At 37.3% G+C, this 16,886-nt stretch overlaps 1 protein-coding gene across 1 annotated transcript; it reads left to right on the top strand.

The window, feature by feature from the left end:
- The first annotated feature begins 5,632 nt into the window (after positions 1-5,632).
- LOC149143413 (putative disease resistance protein At4g33300) lies at positions 5,633-9,613 on the top strand. The gene is made up of 5 exons (XM_089447605.1): positions 5,633-6,651; positions 6,752-7,164; positions 7,690-8,045; positions 8,332-8,531; positions 8,670-9,613. The coding sequence occupies exons 1-5, from the start codon at positions 5,922-5,924 to the stop codon at positions 9,503-9,505; spliced, it is 2,535 nt and encodes an 844-aa protein (XP_089303731.1). The 5' UTR covers positions 5,633-5,921; the 3' UTR covers positions 9,506-9,613.
- The last annotated feature ends 7,273 nt before the right edge of the window (positions 9,614-16,886 follow it).

Below are 16,886 nucleotides of genomic sequence, written 5' to 3'. Positions count from 1 at the left end.
ATTTTCATAAATAAATGTGCAAAAAATGCCATTTTTCCTTCCCAAATCCTTAGCCATTGCCTTTCCAATTTCCTTAGCCATAAACAATCACAAGTGATCCCCATCACTAGGATTTTTCCCAACATTGATCTTGGAATAAGTATCCCGTCAACCGTGGTTATTATTCTTCCTTTATTTACTTTTATTACATGGAATTTTCACTAGGGTTGTTACACCACCATTATCTCAACAATGAGAAAGACGCGACAACAACATTACATGGTTTAATAAAATATAAGGCAGGAATATCTGCAACATAAAATTCATACAAGAACATTAGTCCTTCAACATCAAGAACATGACAATGTTTTCACTCCCAAGTTCATGCATATGTAAAAAACAGATATATAAACTACTATAACACTCCTCGATATGTGCTTAGTTGATCCATGCCATCACAAATATGTCAACATACAAGATAACTTCTCAAACTCTGCTCAAGCACTGCCATTGCATAATAATTCTGCCATTAATCTCTGCTTATAGATACCCAACATCAGTCCAATCACACTCTTCCTCCTAACACTAGGAATATTTTTTCATTCACACTATCAAACACCAAATTCCACTACCATATGCATTCTTCAGCCATCATTCCATCATACCTCTTCTACAAAATGTGCATGGTATATGCACTATGCAACTAAATTCACTCAATTCGATGAATCTTTGCACACATAATCAAGGTTCAATGCACACAATATTATAAAACTTAGCTTATCGAAGTATACCCAAGTAGAAACCATATAGTGTGCATGCAATCTTGTCCTAGGATGCTCATTCAGTTGGACGTATGTATAGATCCTTGCAAAAATTCTCAAGGCACAAAAATTCAATACAGTAATCTCAAAATAATACTTCAACTTTAATGGCAACTTCATGGTGCATACGGAATAATGAGTCATCAACATCTATTATTGGAATGATAGTGCAAACAATTTGATTATGTATTTAGTCATATCTAGATTTGATGTGTTTATTGACTATTGTGTGGTGCCCATATGTCTAAGAGACAATGAGAAATTATATGGTGCACTCAAAAGAAGTTACAAAGGTTAGTGGTGTGTATAAACATGAAGAACCTTCAACCATTAAAATATAGTGTGCATATGCAACCTGCTATCAAAACTCCATGCGTATTGGCTCTCATCCTCTACAGGGGATGTGTACTAATACTAAACACTCCTTAGCAAAACACATTTCCATTAATTTAATACCCAACACGCTTCCTTTCATGCAAAATCTGACTATGACCAATAAGTAAATCTATGCACATAATTATACATAGCTACAAGAATAATTTCTTGGCTTAACGTTGGAAATTTCACATAAACTAACAGGAAACACACTCCCTCTATTATTCAAACTCTTCTACTGACTCATCACACTGAATATTTGTTTGATCTCACACTAGCACATGTCCATAATGTGTGTTCCCTTATTTCATACACTTAGGAAGCTCAAATTCCTGCACACTAATGTACGTCATTTATAATAACACCAATCCACTACTATGATCACATAGAAGGTTAACGCATTCGGACCATCATTTACTAGAGGTATCTCTCCACTAACATTTACCATAGAGACTGGATCAACCACGTAGACCACTAACTCGACATCTAATTTGTTTAATGTGTTCACATCTCTTCTTGGAACCATTGTGAACCTTAATACCCGATCAAGGCATTTCTCGAACAACAAATACAAAATGATTTAATGTCTTCACATCTCCTTTATTTTTGAACATTAAGATCATGACCATTGTGCACCTTGAGATGAAATCCATTCAACCATTATAGACCCAACAAAATGACCAAATTGATGAATTAAATTCAATAATCATAAGACCAAATTAGTAATGATTAATCATAATCATGATGTTTGGGCCACTCAATTACATCCAATACCATAATGATGGATCTAATCAATTACTAAGGAAACCACCATTGCGTTCATATCATTCTAGATCATAATTGATTCACGATTAACATAACAATTATTTTGTGATATTTTTCTCCACTAGTATCAACCTCATAGTACATATTATTTGATTGATCCTCGACACTTTCTCATATCTCAAATTGCACACTACTCAACTAAACTCTAAGGAGACTTATAGCGCACATCACTATGTGCGCAATTTATGCTATACACATTCAAACGAAGGGTCGAATCAACCCAATTAACTTTGATAAGGTCGATTCACACTTTAAAATTTTTACTAAAGCTCCCCATCTAATTCCTCCTCCTCATCAAATAATATGTGCACAAGAGTACAAACATCTCAGATTTCTCATTTGGTTTCAACTGACAACCATTACATCACTCCTTTGCAATATATATTCATTAACTCTCTCTTTGTTGTAGCAATTTATAACATAGTCGTGCCACCACAAATCAATTTCCTCTTCTGTGAAGGTAGCCAAGTGGATCACATCAGAGTGACCAAGACCATGCATTAAACATAAACTACTATATTAGAAGGATTGGATTAAGTCGATCAGATCAAATTGGTGGAGGAATGACCTGATCACTCCATAGATTACGACTTCATTTTAGCATCAACACAAAAACTTTACACTGAGGCAGTGAAATGATAAGACAATCTTCATTTTCTCGGAGGAGCTCCCACTAAACTCATGTGTCTTTTGCTACATGCGCCTCCTGAGACTGAGTTGGATTTAATTTCCCTTTGAAGCCTCTTGACGCTCGTTCTTTCTCCAAACCCTAATTTGTTTCTTTCTAGTCTGAGGATATTCTTCGAACTTCCTTTTCGATTCACTATGCATAAACTTCTTAGTTTAACTGGATCACACAATGGAACCCGACAGTTTGCAATCTTTGGCCATGTGCATAAGATTATAAGAAATAAAACATCTTATGTGCCCAAGAAATAGAGGAAAGGGCTCAAATATTTTGTTGATCTGCCTTCTAATCTTCTTCATCTTTGCATCAACCTTGTAATACTTAGCCTTATGCCCAAAAACATGACACAAGTAACAACAACCATAAAACAAACCATTATATCTAATGACTGATGGGAGTGATCTTCTTTGGATGATTGCTTGAGAATGATCCCTTTTTTGTTACTTGTTTTGTTGAGAAGATTTAATCTTTCTGCTTCTACAATCAGTTGAAATGTGTCAAATTTTTTACGACTGAAACATCTAACATTTCTTACACCTTTTCTTGACACAATATTTGACTCTTGACTTTGATGTTGGTTCTCTTTCTTGTTGCAAGAAGCTTCTACTTTAGGCTTTTTTGGTTGTTGCTTCATTAGTTCCCTTTGAGTTGGATCTACTCTTTTCTAACCCTTCTCTTGTTGAAACCACCTTGACCTTTAATTTTTCACGATGGTTGATCTAATCTTTGAGCTAGCTACCAGTCTCCTCTTTATTTCTCCTTGCTTCCTCCAACTCAGTTTTTAGGTCCACAATTTTTTTCTAGAAATCATACTCTTTTTCTTCAAGTATTTGGAGAAACTTTTTCAGATCTTTGTTTTCTGCTGAGAGTTGCTTTATTTCTACCAACGCTAAGCTAAGTTGAGCTTGATCTTCAACCAATCTCACTTTTTATCCATCATTTCTCTAGATTTCTTCTCCATGTAGTGCACGTAACCTATCCCATACGTCTCTTGCATTCTTGAGATCCATTATTTTCTCAACATCCAGATCTTGAAGATTATCATACATTACACACATGGCCTGTGTATCCCATAGATGAGCTTGTTTTGAAGGGGGTTTATCACCATAACCATTTATCACCACTTTCCAAACTTTAGATCCTTAAGCAGATATTTCTGACTTTACCTTCTCTCATCACGTTCGATAATTTGGGGCATTGAGCAGTGGAGTAGCTTGATAACCCATGATTCACCTAAATCCACCTTCTAGCGAATATGCTGCAACAAAAGCCACCAACTCTGATATCACTTGCTAGAAATCAGATCACTACTAAGAGGGGGGGAGTGAATTAATAGTACTAGGGTTGTGAAAAATTTCTTCAAAATGAAAAACAATTAATAATCCAAGATAACTCAATAGATATGAATATGTAAAATCAACATAATACTAACACATAAATACCATAACAGATATCAAGAAAATTATGCACAATGAGACACAAAGATTTATGGTGGAAACCCTCGAGGGGAGAAAAACCAAGCTGTTGTTGTTGTATTGCTATAAATCTTCTAGTCAAACAGATACACTACATAGATTAGCCGACCACTACCAGCTAGTAGACACGACTACTACTACAATTGTTGGTTACCACTAGGTAGAAGGCCCCAACCTCCTATCAATTGTTTGTTGGCCACTACTACCAAGAAGCCATACTCCTAGCACTCATACCAAATATCACAGGAAAAATCCTTGGTAATTTCCTGTTCTACTCTCAACACTCAACATTACATAGCAAAACACCTACAACCAATCGAACATACGCATAACCAAACACCCACAATCAATCAAAACATGCTACAAAGGTTGACATCAATGCCAACCAAACACTATTGCTACCAATGGAAGCCAGAAGTGGTGAAGGATTACATTGTCCAAAGAACAAAAATAAATGTAGAGGGAGAAGAAAGGAAAGTTCCTTTGCTTAGGAGAGAATAAGGTTGACAAAAACTCTTCCAAAGGATTGCCAAATTGTATTAGATGAATAGATTCATGTGAGAAAAAGTAATTGAGGGTGAAGATGGAACACCACCCTATCACTGATATCATCAATAAAGAAAAAGTCCAATCACTACTAGAATTTAGAGAAAAACTAAGAAACCTAAAATAAAAATTTAAAAAAAAAATCTACTAAACATTAATAAAATACTTAAATTTCATTAAAAAAAAATTATCCTCGTAAGTTGCCCACAAAACCAAATTAATATGTCATTAGTGACTTCAAAATCCTAAAAATTAAAACAACTATGAAAAATATGAAAGGAACTTCGTGAAATTAATTATACTAAATTTTAAATGCTAATTGTAATTGTAATTCAACAAAAGCACATCCTATTAAAATGACTTAATCATAAAAGATATACTATTAATTTACTTATGAGATGTAGTCTTTCATTAGTGCTAAGCGTTATTCAATGTGGACATTTTTCTAGCAGAGTTGGTTGGAAGCTTGCAAAAGAATTTCGCTAAGAAACTAAAAGTTTTGAGCTGCCAGCAGATGCCCAAAACCCTTGGGGTAAACAAAACTGTAACGATATTTCGTATCAAATTCCAATCTGAAAGGCAAAGGGCCGCAACATGCAAGAAAAAGGGTGCGTTTCGATTTCGAATAATCTTTATTTTACGAATAAGTTGGTTTTCTCATCTGGAATAGATCAACATATTTTATTCTTTTGGTTTTGAACTTATTTTATTCTTTTGGTTTTGAACTTGTGATTTTTTAAAAGAATAAATACATATTCTTTTAAAAATAAACACAGCACACATATTCTTTTAAAAATAAACACGGCACGGCTCCGGTCCGATTACCAAATAAAAAATATGCCTCCACTTTTTCTTCTCCCAAATTCTTCATCCAGGGCTGTTAAATTAAATTTGCACAGCCTAAGATCTACGCAACGTGAGAGAGTCAGCTAATTCTAACTCGAGATCCCGTGAAAAAATTGACCGAACACTAAGTACACTGAATTGCACTGGACGCTAATGGCTCCAACAATTTTTTATACCATGGAACCACTTCCAACCCTATCGACATATTCCTATACATTTAAATATAGCTACCTTCATCCCATTGATGATTGATTTATAGCCCAACTTTCATGTCCCTGGACTTAATTTTCTAAAAACAGTCCACACATAAGTAGGAACTCCAATCTCAAACGGTTCTTGCCGGGACGACTATTACAGGAATTGAGAATGGCTGGCCTGATTGATCCTCTTACTAGTAAACTTTTGGATAAAGCATTCACCGAAATGGGAAGGGTCGCTAACATCATTTTTTTCAGCAAAACATGGGGCAAAGAGCTGAAGAATATGTTGTTGTTGCTAAAGCCTACCATTGATGAAATTTCTAAGAGAATTTCTGAATCAGATTTATCACCTGATAGAGGCAAGCAAGTCAAAGGCTTTCAAGCAGACCTGCAAGATGGCCTTCGCCTCGTAGAAAATTTAGAGAAAATACACAGCTTTGATATATTCAGAAAGTACCGATATGGAAAGAGAGTTTTGAAGTTTCAAAAGAAAGTCTACGATTTCCTTCTTATTCAAGGTCCGCTCAATGTTACCCTTGATTTGCAGAAACTAAGTGAAGATATTAGGGATTTATGCCAACGATTCCGTCCATTTGAAAAACTAATTGAGAATGTCAGGATGACTACTAATCCCATTTCCAATAGCCTCGTCCTTAAAAAAATCGAGACAATTCAGGTATTTCAGAACCCCATTGATGCCATGCCTGAAACTTCAGTCATCTGCACCTACCAAGCCCCTGACATGCCAAACTTTGTAGTGGGGTTGAATAATCCTATCAATGCTCTCAAAAAAATTCTATTGCAGAATGGTGTTAATATCGTTGGAGTAACAGGGATGGGTGGGAGTGGCAAAACCACTCTTGCTTCAATGCTTTGCAACGATACGCAAGTCCAATGTAATAAATTTCCACTCTTTTTAAATTTGTTGTCCAAGCTTCCATTTTATGTTCTCACCTTCAGGAACTTTGTAATGGTTATTCTCTTTGTGATTTTCAGATTTCTTCCAAAACAATATAGTTTTCATTACCGTTTCACAATTTCCAAATGTAAAGGGTCTTTTGGACACTATGTGGGATAAGATAATAGGTCCCCACAGGCCTGATTTCCAGAGCATAGAGGATGCACACAACCAACTGCAGAAAAATCTTAGTTTGAAAGCACATCATCCAACTTTGGTGGTTTTGGATGATGTTTGGTCTGGACCAAATGTGGATCAGTTGTTGTTTGAAGCAAAAGGATATAAGACAGTTATCACAACCAGGCAGAATTCCACTATTCCTAAGAGAAGTGATGCCCGTCTTTACAGCATGGCTATGCTGGAGGACGGTAATGCCCTCTCACTTTTCTGCTTTTGGGCCTTTAATCAGACTTCGATTCCAGCAACAGAAAAAGAGGATCTTATTAAACAGGTATGAACTAGATATACTATTTATAAGGAGCTGTCTAAGTTTTGAACCAGATATACTGTTCGCAAGGAGCTGTCTAAGTTTTGGAGTTTTCAGTTGGAATAGGGTGAAACCATTTTTGATCAATTGATGTTTTCTTGTTACTTAAAATTCATTTAAATCCATTTTTGAATGCATAAATAGATTAGCACCTTCAAAAATTATTGAACACTTACATTGTGCAAAGTTCACAAATCAAACTTCTCATTTCAACCAATTTTAAACAGATTTTCGAACAAATTTAACCAAAAAAATATATGCCCAAAAGCCTCCAGAACTTAGAACAATTACACACTGTTTGGATATCTTAACTATTAGCTATTCAGAACCTTCTGATAACACCTTCTCATGTTATCAGAATACTCATTTTGCAATCTATATTCAAATTTACAACTTCAAATGCAAACTTTTGTGTTTAATAGAACTCCAGCAAAAGTTGTCATTTATGCAGAAAAATAACGAAATCTTAACTTGTACTAAGTTTTGTAGATTGTAGCAGAGAGCAAGGGTTTACCACTTGCCCTTAAAGTGATTGGAAGTTGCTTGCACGGTGAGCCCCAGCCAGTTTGGGAAAGTGCCAAGGCTAAGCTTTCACGAGGAGAACATATATCAAACTATCACAGAGATAACCTTATTAATCGCTTGGAAATGAGTATAGATGTACTTGACAATGAACAGAAGCAGTGCTTTCTGGACTTGGGGGCATTTCCCAAAGGTAGAAAGCTCAGCGTAGATTTATTATTGGACATTTGGGTATATGTCCACGGCATGGAATGGCAGGATGCTTTTGTGATCTTGTTAGAACTTGCAAAAAGAAATCTCCTAAATCTCACCAGTGATCCAGGGTATGAAACTTGTTTGCATTCTGTAAATTTTTTCATTGCTTCGCCATTTTACCATCTGTTTTTGAACATAAATTCCTGTGCTTGTCGCATCCTTCCATAAAGAATGAATATTTTAACATATGCTAAAATGGATAGTAAAGAAATTTAAGGCTTCAGTTTATTTACAAAATTTCTGAAAGAATCACAAAAAAGGAGGGTAAGATAAATCAAAGTAGATATAAAAGAGGGGATTTGAGAGTTTATCATAGGTTTTTTTGGTTAATTCATCGAGGGTTTGATGTGTTAGGAGTCCAGCCATCTCATGTAACTGTTCCTCGGAGCTTTCATTTTCTCAACATGATATAATGCGGGATTTAGCCTGCAGTCTGACACGCCAGGATAGTAAGAGACTTTTCATGCCTCACAAGGAGACTAAAATTACCGCAGAATGTCTAAGAACTCTCACAGATAAGTCATCTGAGGCTCGGTTTCTTTCAATTCATACAGGTCAGGCCGCTGCTGAAATTTTCTTTCTTTCCCTTTTAGGGCCTAAACATTGAATAAGTATTTTTGCAAACTTAGTAAGTGTTTGACAAGCATTTTTTCCACATATTAAATTGACTTTTATATTTCCGGGACATGTAGATTCAATGCAGGAGCAAGATTGGTGTCCAATAGATTTTCCTCAGGTGGAAGCTTTGGTTCTATTCTTTGCCGCAAGTCAATACTGTCTTCCAAAATTTTTACAGACCATGCCAAAACTGAAGGTTCTTATAATATATAATTACAGTTCAAAACGTGCAGTGCTTCAAGGGCTGCAATGCTTTGGTTCACATACTCAGATTAAGTCAGTGCTACTTGAGAAGTTGATTGTGTTTCCTCTTTATGAGTACTGTAGATCATGGGAGAACTTGGAAAAGTTGTCTGTATGCCTATGTGAGGGCTTCAGAAATATGACTCTATTGGATAGGGAACATCTCTTAAAGTTTCCAAAGATTGTAGATATTAATCTGGATCACTGTAGTGACATGGAAGAATTTCCATGGAAAATATGCAACTTAACTTCCCTCCAGAGGTTGTCTGTCACTAATTGCCATCTGATCCAAAAGTTACCTGATGACTTGGGGAGGTTAAGGTCACTCACAGTGTTGAGGCTGTGGGCCTGTCCAAGCTTGTCAATGCTTCCACCTTCTATTTGTAAACTTGAGCAATTAGAATTTCTTGATATTTCAGCATGCAGTTGCTTGAAGGACTTTCCCATGGAGTTTGGTCAGCTATCAAACTTAAAGATGTTGGACATGAAGGAGTGCTCTGGACTGAAGAAGTTTCCTAAAGCATTAGCCAAACTAAGATCTTTATCACGTGTAATCTGTGATGAAAACATGGAAAAACAGTGGCGGTCTATCAAAGCCTCTGCCATGCCTACTCTCACAATTGATGTTGTCGAAGAATGCTTTAATTTGGACTGGCTTGATGCCTAAATCTTTTTAAAGGAATGTTTTTCCTTGTCAACAACTTTAAGGAATGATGTACAATTTTGAAAGAACTGAAGATTTTCCGGATTACAATGGTTTACCGTATAATCAATATTCGGTCTTTTATTTGTATATCTATTCTAAATACCAAAATTCAAGAGGTTATGAAATTTGTGATTATTGATAGATAGTGATTTACTGATTTAACATAGCATAAGATGATCAAATTTTTTTAGGTGTAAAAAACAATATGTAATTTTTCATTTTTTTTGTTGTAGTTCACGGACACCCTAGTCAACAGGTAGCGCTATGTCCACAGAAAGGGCTTCAGGGAGAATGGGTCTTTTATTTGCATATCTATTCTAAATACCAAAATTCTAGAGGTTATGAAATTTGTGATTATTGATGGATAGTGACTCACTAATTTAACATAGCATAAAATTATCAAATTTGACTCACTAATTTAACATAGCATAAAATATCAAATTCTTTAGGTGTAAAAAACAATATGTAATTACCCCCTGGTCAATGGGTGGCGCTATGTCCACAGAGAGGGCTTTGGGGAGAATGGACCCTGTGACCTCCCGATAGCAAGGCACTGATTTTGACCCACTGAGCTAACCCTTTACAATTGATATTTTTTTATTTAGATAATATTTTTATTTTATTTAAAAAAACACTTGTAAAGTCCAAATTAAGCACGAACATAATTACACATTATCTTCACATGAATTATAAAATAAACCTTTAAATTCAATTTTGTACTATAAAATGAACCTTTAAATTCAATTTTGTACTATATGAGAAATAATTATTATTCTAATTCTAGATTTAAATCACTACATCAGTTTTTTCCAAATTCATAACTTATATAATTGATGAGAGATTGATTTTGAACGTTGCAGTTCGTCAAAATAAAGTATAGAAATAAAATTGTACGTGACTTTAAGAAATCTTTTTAAGTATAGAAATAAAATTGTACGTGACTTTAACAAATCTTTTTAACTTTTTCCTCTCTTCACGGCAACTTTGTCTGTGTAGTACATATTTTTCAATGTTTTTGGTAACATTGAAAATTCAAAATCTATCTGCAATATATGTCTCACTTCAACCACATTAAAATGATGTTTTGAATCGATTCAAGTAAATGAAAATATAATTTGAATAATCTCACGATGCAAATTTTAACCTATTTATTTAGATTACAAAGAAAGTGTCAAATTTGAAAGGATAGAAGTGTGTTATATTAAATATGAAAAATTAAATAATCAGATTAATGATGAAGAATAATTTTTTTTTCCTAAATAGTTACAGATTTAAAGGCATTTATAAATTATAGTAATCAACCTGCATCTTTTGCCCATGCAATCAAAAAATCTAATAGTTTTGATTTTTTTTATATAATGTTTGTATTATTTAATTTATAGTTTTGATTTTTAAAATTTAGGTTTTCAATGCATTTTTAATTTTGTTTTCTATTAAATTGTTAATTTATGTTTGTAAATTTATTTAAAAATATAATACAAAATTTAGGTTATTGATTTGGATTAGATATGTAACGCTCTCTTCTCATATATATCTAAGTAATTGGTCAATTAGGGTAAATATGTGACGAGAAATTACTATGATATGATTTGACCTCCGAAGTCACCTTAAGGAAGTGGAACTGACGGAAACATGCCATACAGACGTTTCATATCAACAACATGACTCCCAAGAGCCAACCCAACCACTCAGGTAACCAACCCTTGAGACTAATTAAAGTTTTAGACCATTAAACCCTCAGACAAGCATGCGTCGAGGAAGCTCCACATGCTTCCACAACATGGGTACGCATGCGTCCAAGGACTTTTCTGCCCAATGCTATGCCTGCATCCCTGGGATTTGAGTCACTTTTTTAAGCCCAAAGCCCAGTTCATCGCCCAAAACTCAATGACACCTTCAAGAATGGAAGATAACAACATAACAATCATACAAAAGCAACTACTTGAACAAGGTCTCAACTGGAACCCTACTAACCATGAATGACATTTAGTCAAACATGTCACAGATATGTAATTTATAGGTTTAAACAACAGATCCGAGCATATGGGTCTCATACTCATCTGAGAATCTCTAAGAAGCATTGATGCCTCAACACAGTAATTGTGGTTTCATCCATTAGGCCATAAATACATTGTTCATTCATTTACAAGTAAAAACATGATGAGAGCCATACATAGCCATTGTCATAATACATGTTCATAACCAACATAATAGCAACAGAAATACCAAGGAAATCACAGCCATATCATCCACCTATAAACCAGTATAATACTCATGAAATAACAGGGAGAAATAACCTCATATTAATGATGGAATGACCAACAAGTTGTAGGACTTCCACAAACCACCCAATCGTAGACATGGCTAAGCCAAATCCCTCTTCAGTCAGTCACCCCCGTGCCATATTCCAAGCATGAATGTGGGATCTCATAAAACACATCAATCAAAAACCATCCAGGGTTTCTAGAGGCCAAACCACCTCAACCCATCAAACAGTGATCCACCTCACAGTTGAACATCACAAAACCATCATCAGATTGGTTTCATGGGGATTTCACTCAGTGAACCTCTGACATATCACGTGCATTTGTGGCATATTAAACAATACCCTTAATTTGAATACATATTAGAAAATTCCTATAAAAATCACATTATTTAGCCCCCTACCAATATGAACCCAATACAACTTCCCAATTTAAAAAACCCCTATTTTTTTTTTTTTTTTTGTAAACTAAGGAGGGACCATTCTTTTTCCATTACTTCGAATTGAAACCACTACATTTTCATGGTGGCCTCAACCCGCCCCGAGGGGAAACCGGGTCTGTTGGCCACCTTAAGTTTTTGACAGCCATCCAAAAACAAAAAATACTGATTCTTCTTGTCCATGCTATGTAAACTATACATTCGAAAAGATTACTACTGTCTCTTGTTTGCATTCTTAACTGAAAATAGAAACTAAACTATTCAACCATTTTCACAAAAAAACTACAGACATTATACATATCTTCCAGTATTAGTCCGCCATGACTTCCTGTTGCTCCTCTTCTTTCTTTATACCCGGGTTGGTTTCCTTGATCAGCTGTTGAATCTCCTCCAGTTTTTTATCCTGCATTATCAGAGTGACCTGCATGTTTTGCAATTCTTTCTTCAAGTTTGGGATTCCCTGTGACAGTTCTGCCATCTCCATGGCCACTTGCTCCATCGCCTTTGCCAGCAGCCTTTTCATGACCCAGTAAACATGCAAGGCCTGTTTATACAGAGTCATGCGGCCTCTCGTGTTCCCTGGATCCGGGAGGAGGTATTCCCAGTCTTCCATTTCTGACCCTGATTGCCCCTGGGTCGCTTCTTCCTCCAGATGCTGGATTATCCTTCTGATATCTTTATTGGTGTTCTCACAGTATGCTTCCTCCGCAAACTGAATCCTCTTCTTTAATGTTTTCCTGTATTTTCTTACTGGTGCTGGTTCATTCTCTACCCGTCTCCCTTCCGATCCTCCTCTTCCTCTGCTTCGTTGCCCTCGTCCCTGTCCTGCTCTTCCTCTGTTCCTGTAATTTCCCCTACCTCCTCGACTCTCCGTGCCTGAGGTGCTTCCGAAGTCATCTCTCTCCTCTCGCCATTTGTTACTCCTGTCTGCCTACTCCCTGTCCTCCTGTCTTTTATCCCTTGCTAACCCCACATCCTTCCATATCTTCTTGCGCGGTTGTTCCTCTCTATCCTGGTCTAAGTCTACTTCTTCTTCTGTGTCATCTTGGATCGTATGATACTCCTCTGCCGCTTCTCCCTCTTCGATTCCTTTCGCCTTCTTTCCCTGGCTTCTCCGTTCTTTGTTGTCTTCACCCTCGTCGTTCCTCATTCTCCTCCTTGTCGCCATTCGATACTTCCTTCTGGCGTTGTCTGTTTGTCTTCTCCGCCTTCCCTGCCTTACTATTAACCTGCCCAGAGCTTTCACTGCTCTGTCTCTTCGCTGATCCTCGGCACAATTGTTTAACGTTCTCCTCTGTTTATCTCGCCTTCCTTTATGATGTCTCCTCCGACAGTTCTCCTCGTCTCTCGTCGCTCGTTTTACCTGCCACCTGCCGGTTTCATCACCTCCCACCTCCTTTCGTCCTTCTCCTGTGCGATCATTCCCACGTCCGAGCTCTGCTGCAATACCTCCACCGGCTCCTTCCTTCATTACCTCGTCATCGTCCCTTCTCGATATGATACCTTTGCTGATCATCCCTTTGTCCTCCTTCATCATTACCTGACTGTCTTCTGCCTCGTCATCCTCTCTTACCTGATATGTATTAATTGCCCTGATCGCCACCATTATCACCCCGATCGGGGGTCTCTGGGTGTCTCTTTTATTGAGTTGCGGATTCATTATGGTCTTGAGTGATTATAGTGGTGAGTTCATCCCATCCCGGTTTATTCCTTATTTTTGGCCAGCTGTTGTCGATCTTATCCTCCTGTTCTTTACTCCCCCAGTTTGCAAGGTAGTCTACAGCCTTGTTTCCTTTTCTCCTGACGCGATTGATGATTTTTAGTCTATTCTCTTTAATAATTCCACCAAGTCTTGGACGATCCCCGCCGTCCTCCAGCTTCTAGCTAATTGCTCCCATTCATTCCCATTGTTGAGTTTTCGTAACATTACTACAACTATATGAGAATCACCTTCTATTTCCAAATTTGTGTAGCCATTCCTTACTGCTATCCTTAGACCTTGATAGACAACCCATAGTTCTGCTTCATTGTTGGTCATTTCTCCTCCCCCTTCTGCGTATACCCATCTTGTGTGTTTCTCACTGTCCCTAAAGATGCCCCCAAAGCCTGCTGGTCCTGGGTTCCCTTTGGAAGCCCCGTCAAAATTCAACTTAATGAAATTTTTCCCGGGGTATCTGAACTGATCTGGACTCTGAGTTTGAGCTCGTTGCTGCGTTTCCTTTCTAGGATATACCATGCCAAAATCCATGTTTAGTTTTGTTAAGATTCTTCCTTCTTCCGGATTCGCCTTCCAATCTTCCTCTTCCCAGGTTTCGGCCAGAACAGTTTCTCTAATCGCCTTTTGAATTCCTTTCCATATCCTTTCTGGATTATTGGGCTTATCTAAAAAAATTCTTCGATTTCGTTCCTTCCACAGAAACCATATCACGAATCCTACCGTTAAATTCCAACTTCTCCTTACCACCTTGCATGAAAATTGTCCCTCACCCCATTGAAAGATAGTCTTTTTTATGTCACTGGGGTCTCTATTTGCTTTTCCAAAGAGGCTTCTAACCTCCTCCCATTGATGCTGGGTGAATGGGCAGGCGTTCAGAATGTGTTCCTGGGTTTCAGTCCCCGTTTTGCAAAGTCTGCATCTCGAGGGTCTAAAGAATCCTCTCTTCTGGATCTTATCCCATGTTAGGATTCTTTCTCTTCCAAATAACCATGCAAATATGGTTATCTTCGGCCACCACTTACTATTCCAGATAACTTTCCATTTTATGTTTTCTTCCTCCCTCTCCTGATGATTTGTCAGATAATATGCTTCCTTGACTGTAAAGGTCCCTTTCGCAGATTTTCCCCATCTGAGAATATCCAGTCCTGGTCTGGCTTTAATTTTCCTTGATTCTAGTTCTTTTATATATATTCCTTGCTGCTCTTGGTCTATGTTTTCATCCCATTATTCTAGCCTTCTCCAAGTTCTCCATATCCCATTTGGCTCCCCTTCTTTCCAGTAGTCTCTCACATATTCTCCTCCTTCCCCTATCCCTTTTTGCTGTGTACTTTGCAAGGCTTGTATACTGGCCAATTTGTTTCTTTGTTGCCACTCCTCGTCCTAAAATATAGCAGTACCTCCTCCTCTTATTTCCCAAAAGGCATAATTGTTTATGATATGTCTACTCTGGCTTGCTAATTCCTAGATTGTGGAGCCTTTGGGTGTTTCTTCAACTCTAAGGATGCCTGCCGTTGTTGCGGGCATGTTATATTTCTGGGTCCATATTCTCTTACATAAGTCATTTCCTGCCCTCATCCACCTCCACCACAATTTTGCTCCTAGCACTTTTTTCAGCATTTCCGGGTCTCTAAGACCTAGACCCCCTTCTTATTTTCTTTTAGTCAAGATTTTCCACGAAACCAGTGCCCATTTCCTCTGCTGCTTTGGCCCTCCCCATATAAATTTTCTAAGGATTTCTTTCATTCTCATGCATGCCCCTTTGGGGGCAGCCATTATAGATATAGGGTAAATAGGTATCGCTTGTAAGACTGATTTCAATAACACCAGTCTGCCTGCTATGTTCAGCGATCTAAAAGACCAATTTGCAAGCCTATTCTTGAGTTTCTCTATAATTTGTTTCCAGTTAGCCATTCTTGTGGGGTTTGTATCTAGCTGTTTCCCCAGGTACTTTGTTGGAAGTTCTCCATGTCCGAACCCTAGCGTTCTGGTTAGATGAGCCTTAATAGTGTTCGGAGTGTTAAAGATGAAGGTACATGATTTCTCTTTATTTATCTCCATACCAGATGCCTCCATAAACAGATCCAGGATTCTTTTCATGCCCCTTACCTCCTTTATTGAGACGTCACAGAAGAGCATGACATCGTCTACAAACTGCTGATGTGTAATGGGCAAATTGTTACCCCATAGCCTTAAGCCTTTAATTTTCCTTTCCCTCAACTCTTTTTTAAAATACCTTCCCAACCCCTCCGCAGCCATTATGAACAAAAAGGGAGATATAGGATCCCCCTGTCTTATTCCTCTAGTAGCACTGAAAGTTGACGATGGAACCCCATTTAGCATGACTGAGAAAATAGGCATTGATATCATACTATAAACCCAGTCTATCCATCTACTACTAAATCCAAAGGCCCCAAGGATTGCCTTGAGGTATTTCTAGTTTAAGCGATCGTATGCTTTTGATAGATCGAGCTTTATCATCATTCCTTTATGTTTTTTCTGTTTTAGAGAATGGATCGTTTCTTGAGTTACTACTAGTCCATCGAGAATTTGCCTTCCCTCCACAAATCATGTTTGCTCAGGTGAAATTATGCTAGGGAGAATGGGTTTTAATCTTTTTGCTATTAGAGTGGCAATTATTTTGTATATTACGTTGCACAGGGAAATTGGTCTAAAACCCTAGGTTGTTTCAGTATTAGCATTTTTAGGAATCAAAGGAAGGAAAGTCGAATTCAGACCCGGCCATACCTTTTGCTTCATGCGAGATTCCTCTACTGCCTCCAGGATCTCCAGTTTGAGAAAATGCCATCCTGCTTGATAAAACTCCACGGTGTATCCATCTGGTCCTGGTGCTTTGTTTTTTTTCATACCCTTCACAATTTCCTCCACTTCCTCTAATGTGGTTGCCCTCATCAACGTCTTGTT

The sequence above is a fragment of the Pinus tabuliformis genome, chromosome X, assembly GCF_031772625.1.
Source record: "Pinus tabuliformis cultivar Carrire ecotype Pingquan chromosome X, CPIR1, whole genome shotgun sequence".
In the NCBI taxonomy this organism is placed as follows: Eukaryota; Viridiplantae; Streptophyta; class Pinopsida; order Pinales; family Pinaceae; genus Pinus; species Pinus tabuliformis.
Note: the sequence above shows the minus strand (reverse complement) of the source record. Positions and strands in the feature narration are given on the sequence as shown.

What these genes read in the sequence shown, in the direction of transcription:
- LOC149143413 (XM_089447605.1), top strand. Translation starts at nt 5,922, where the DNA reads ATGGCTGGCCTGATTGATCCTCTTACTAGTAAACTTTTGGATAAAGCA. An exon ending in CAACGATACGCAAGTCCAAT is followed by an intron (nt 6,652 to 6,751) that starts GTAATAAATTTC and finishes TGTGATTTTCAG; the next exon opens with ATTTCTTCCAAAACAATATA. An exon ending in GTTTCTTTCAATTCATACAG is followed by an intron (nt 8,532 to 8,669) that starts GTCAGGCCGCTG and finishes CGGGACATGTAG; the next exon opens with ATTCAATGCAGGAGCAAGAT.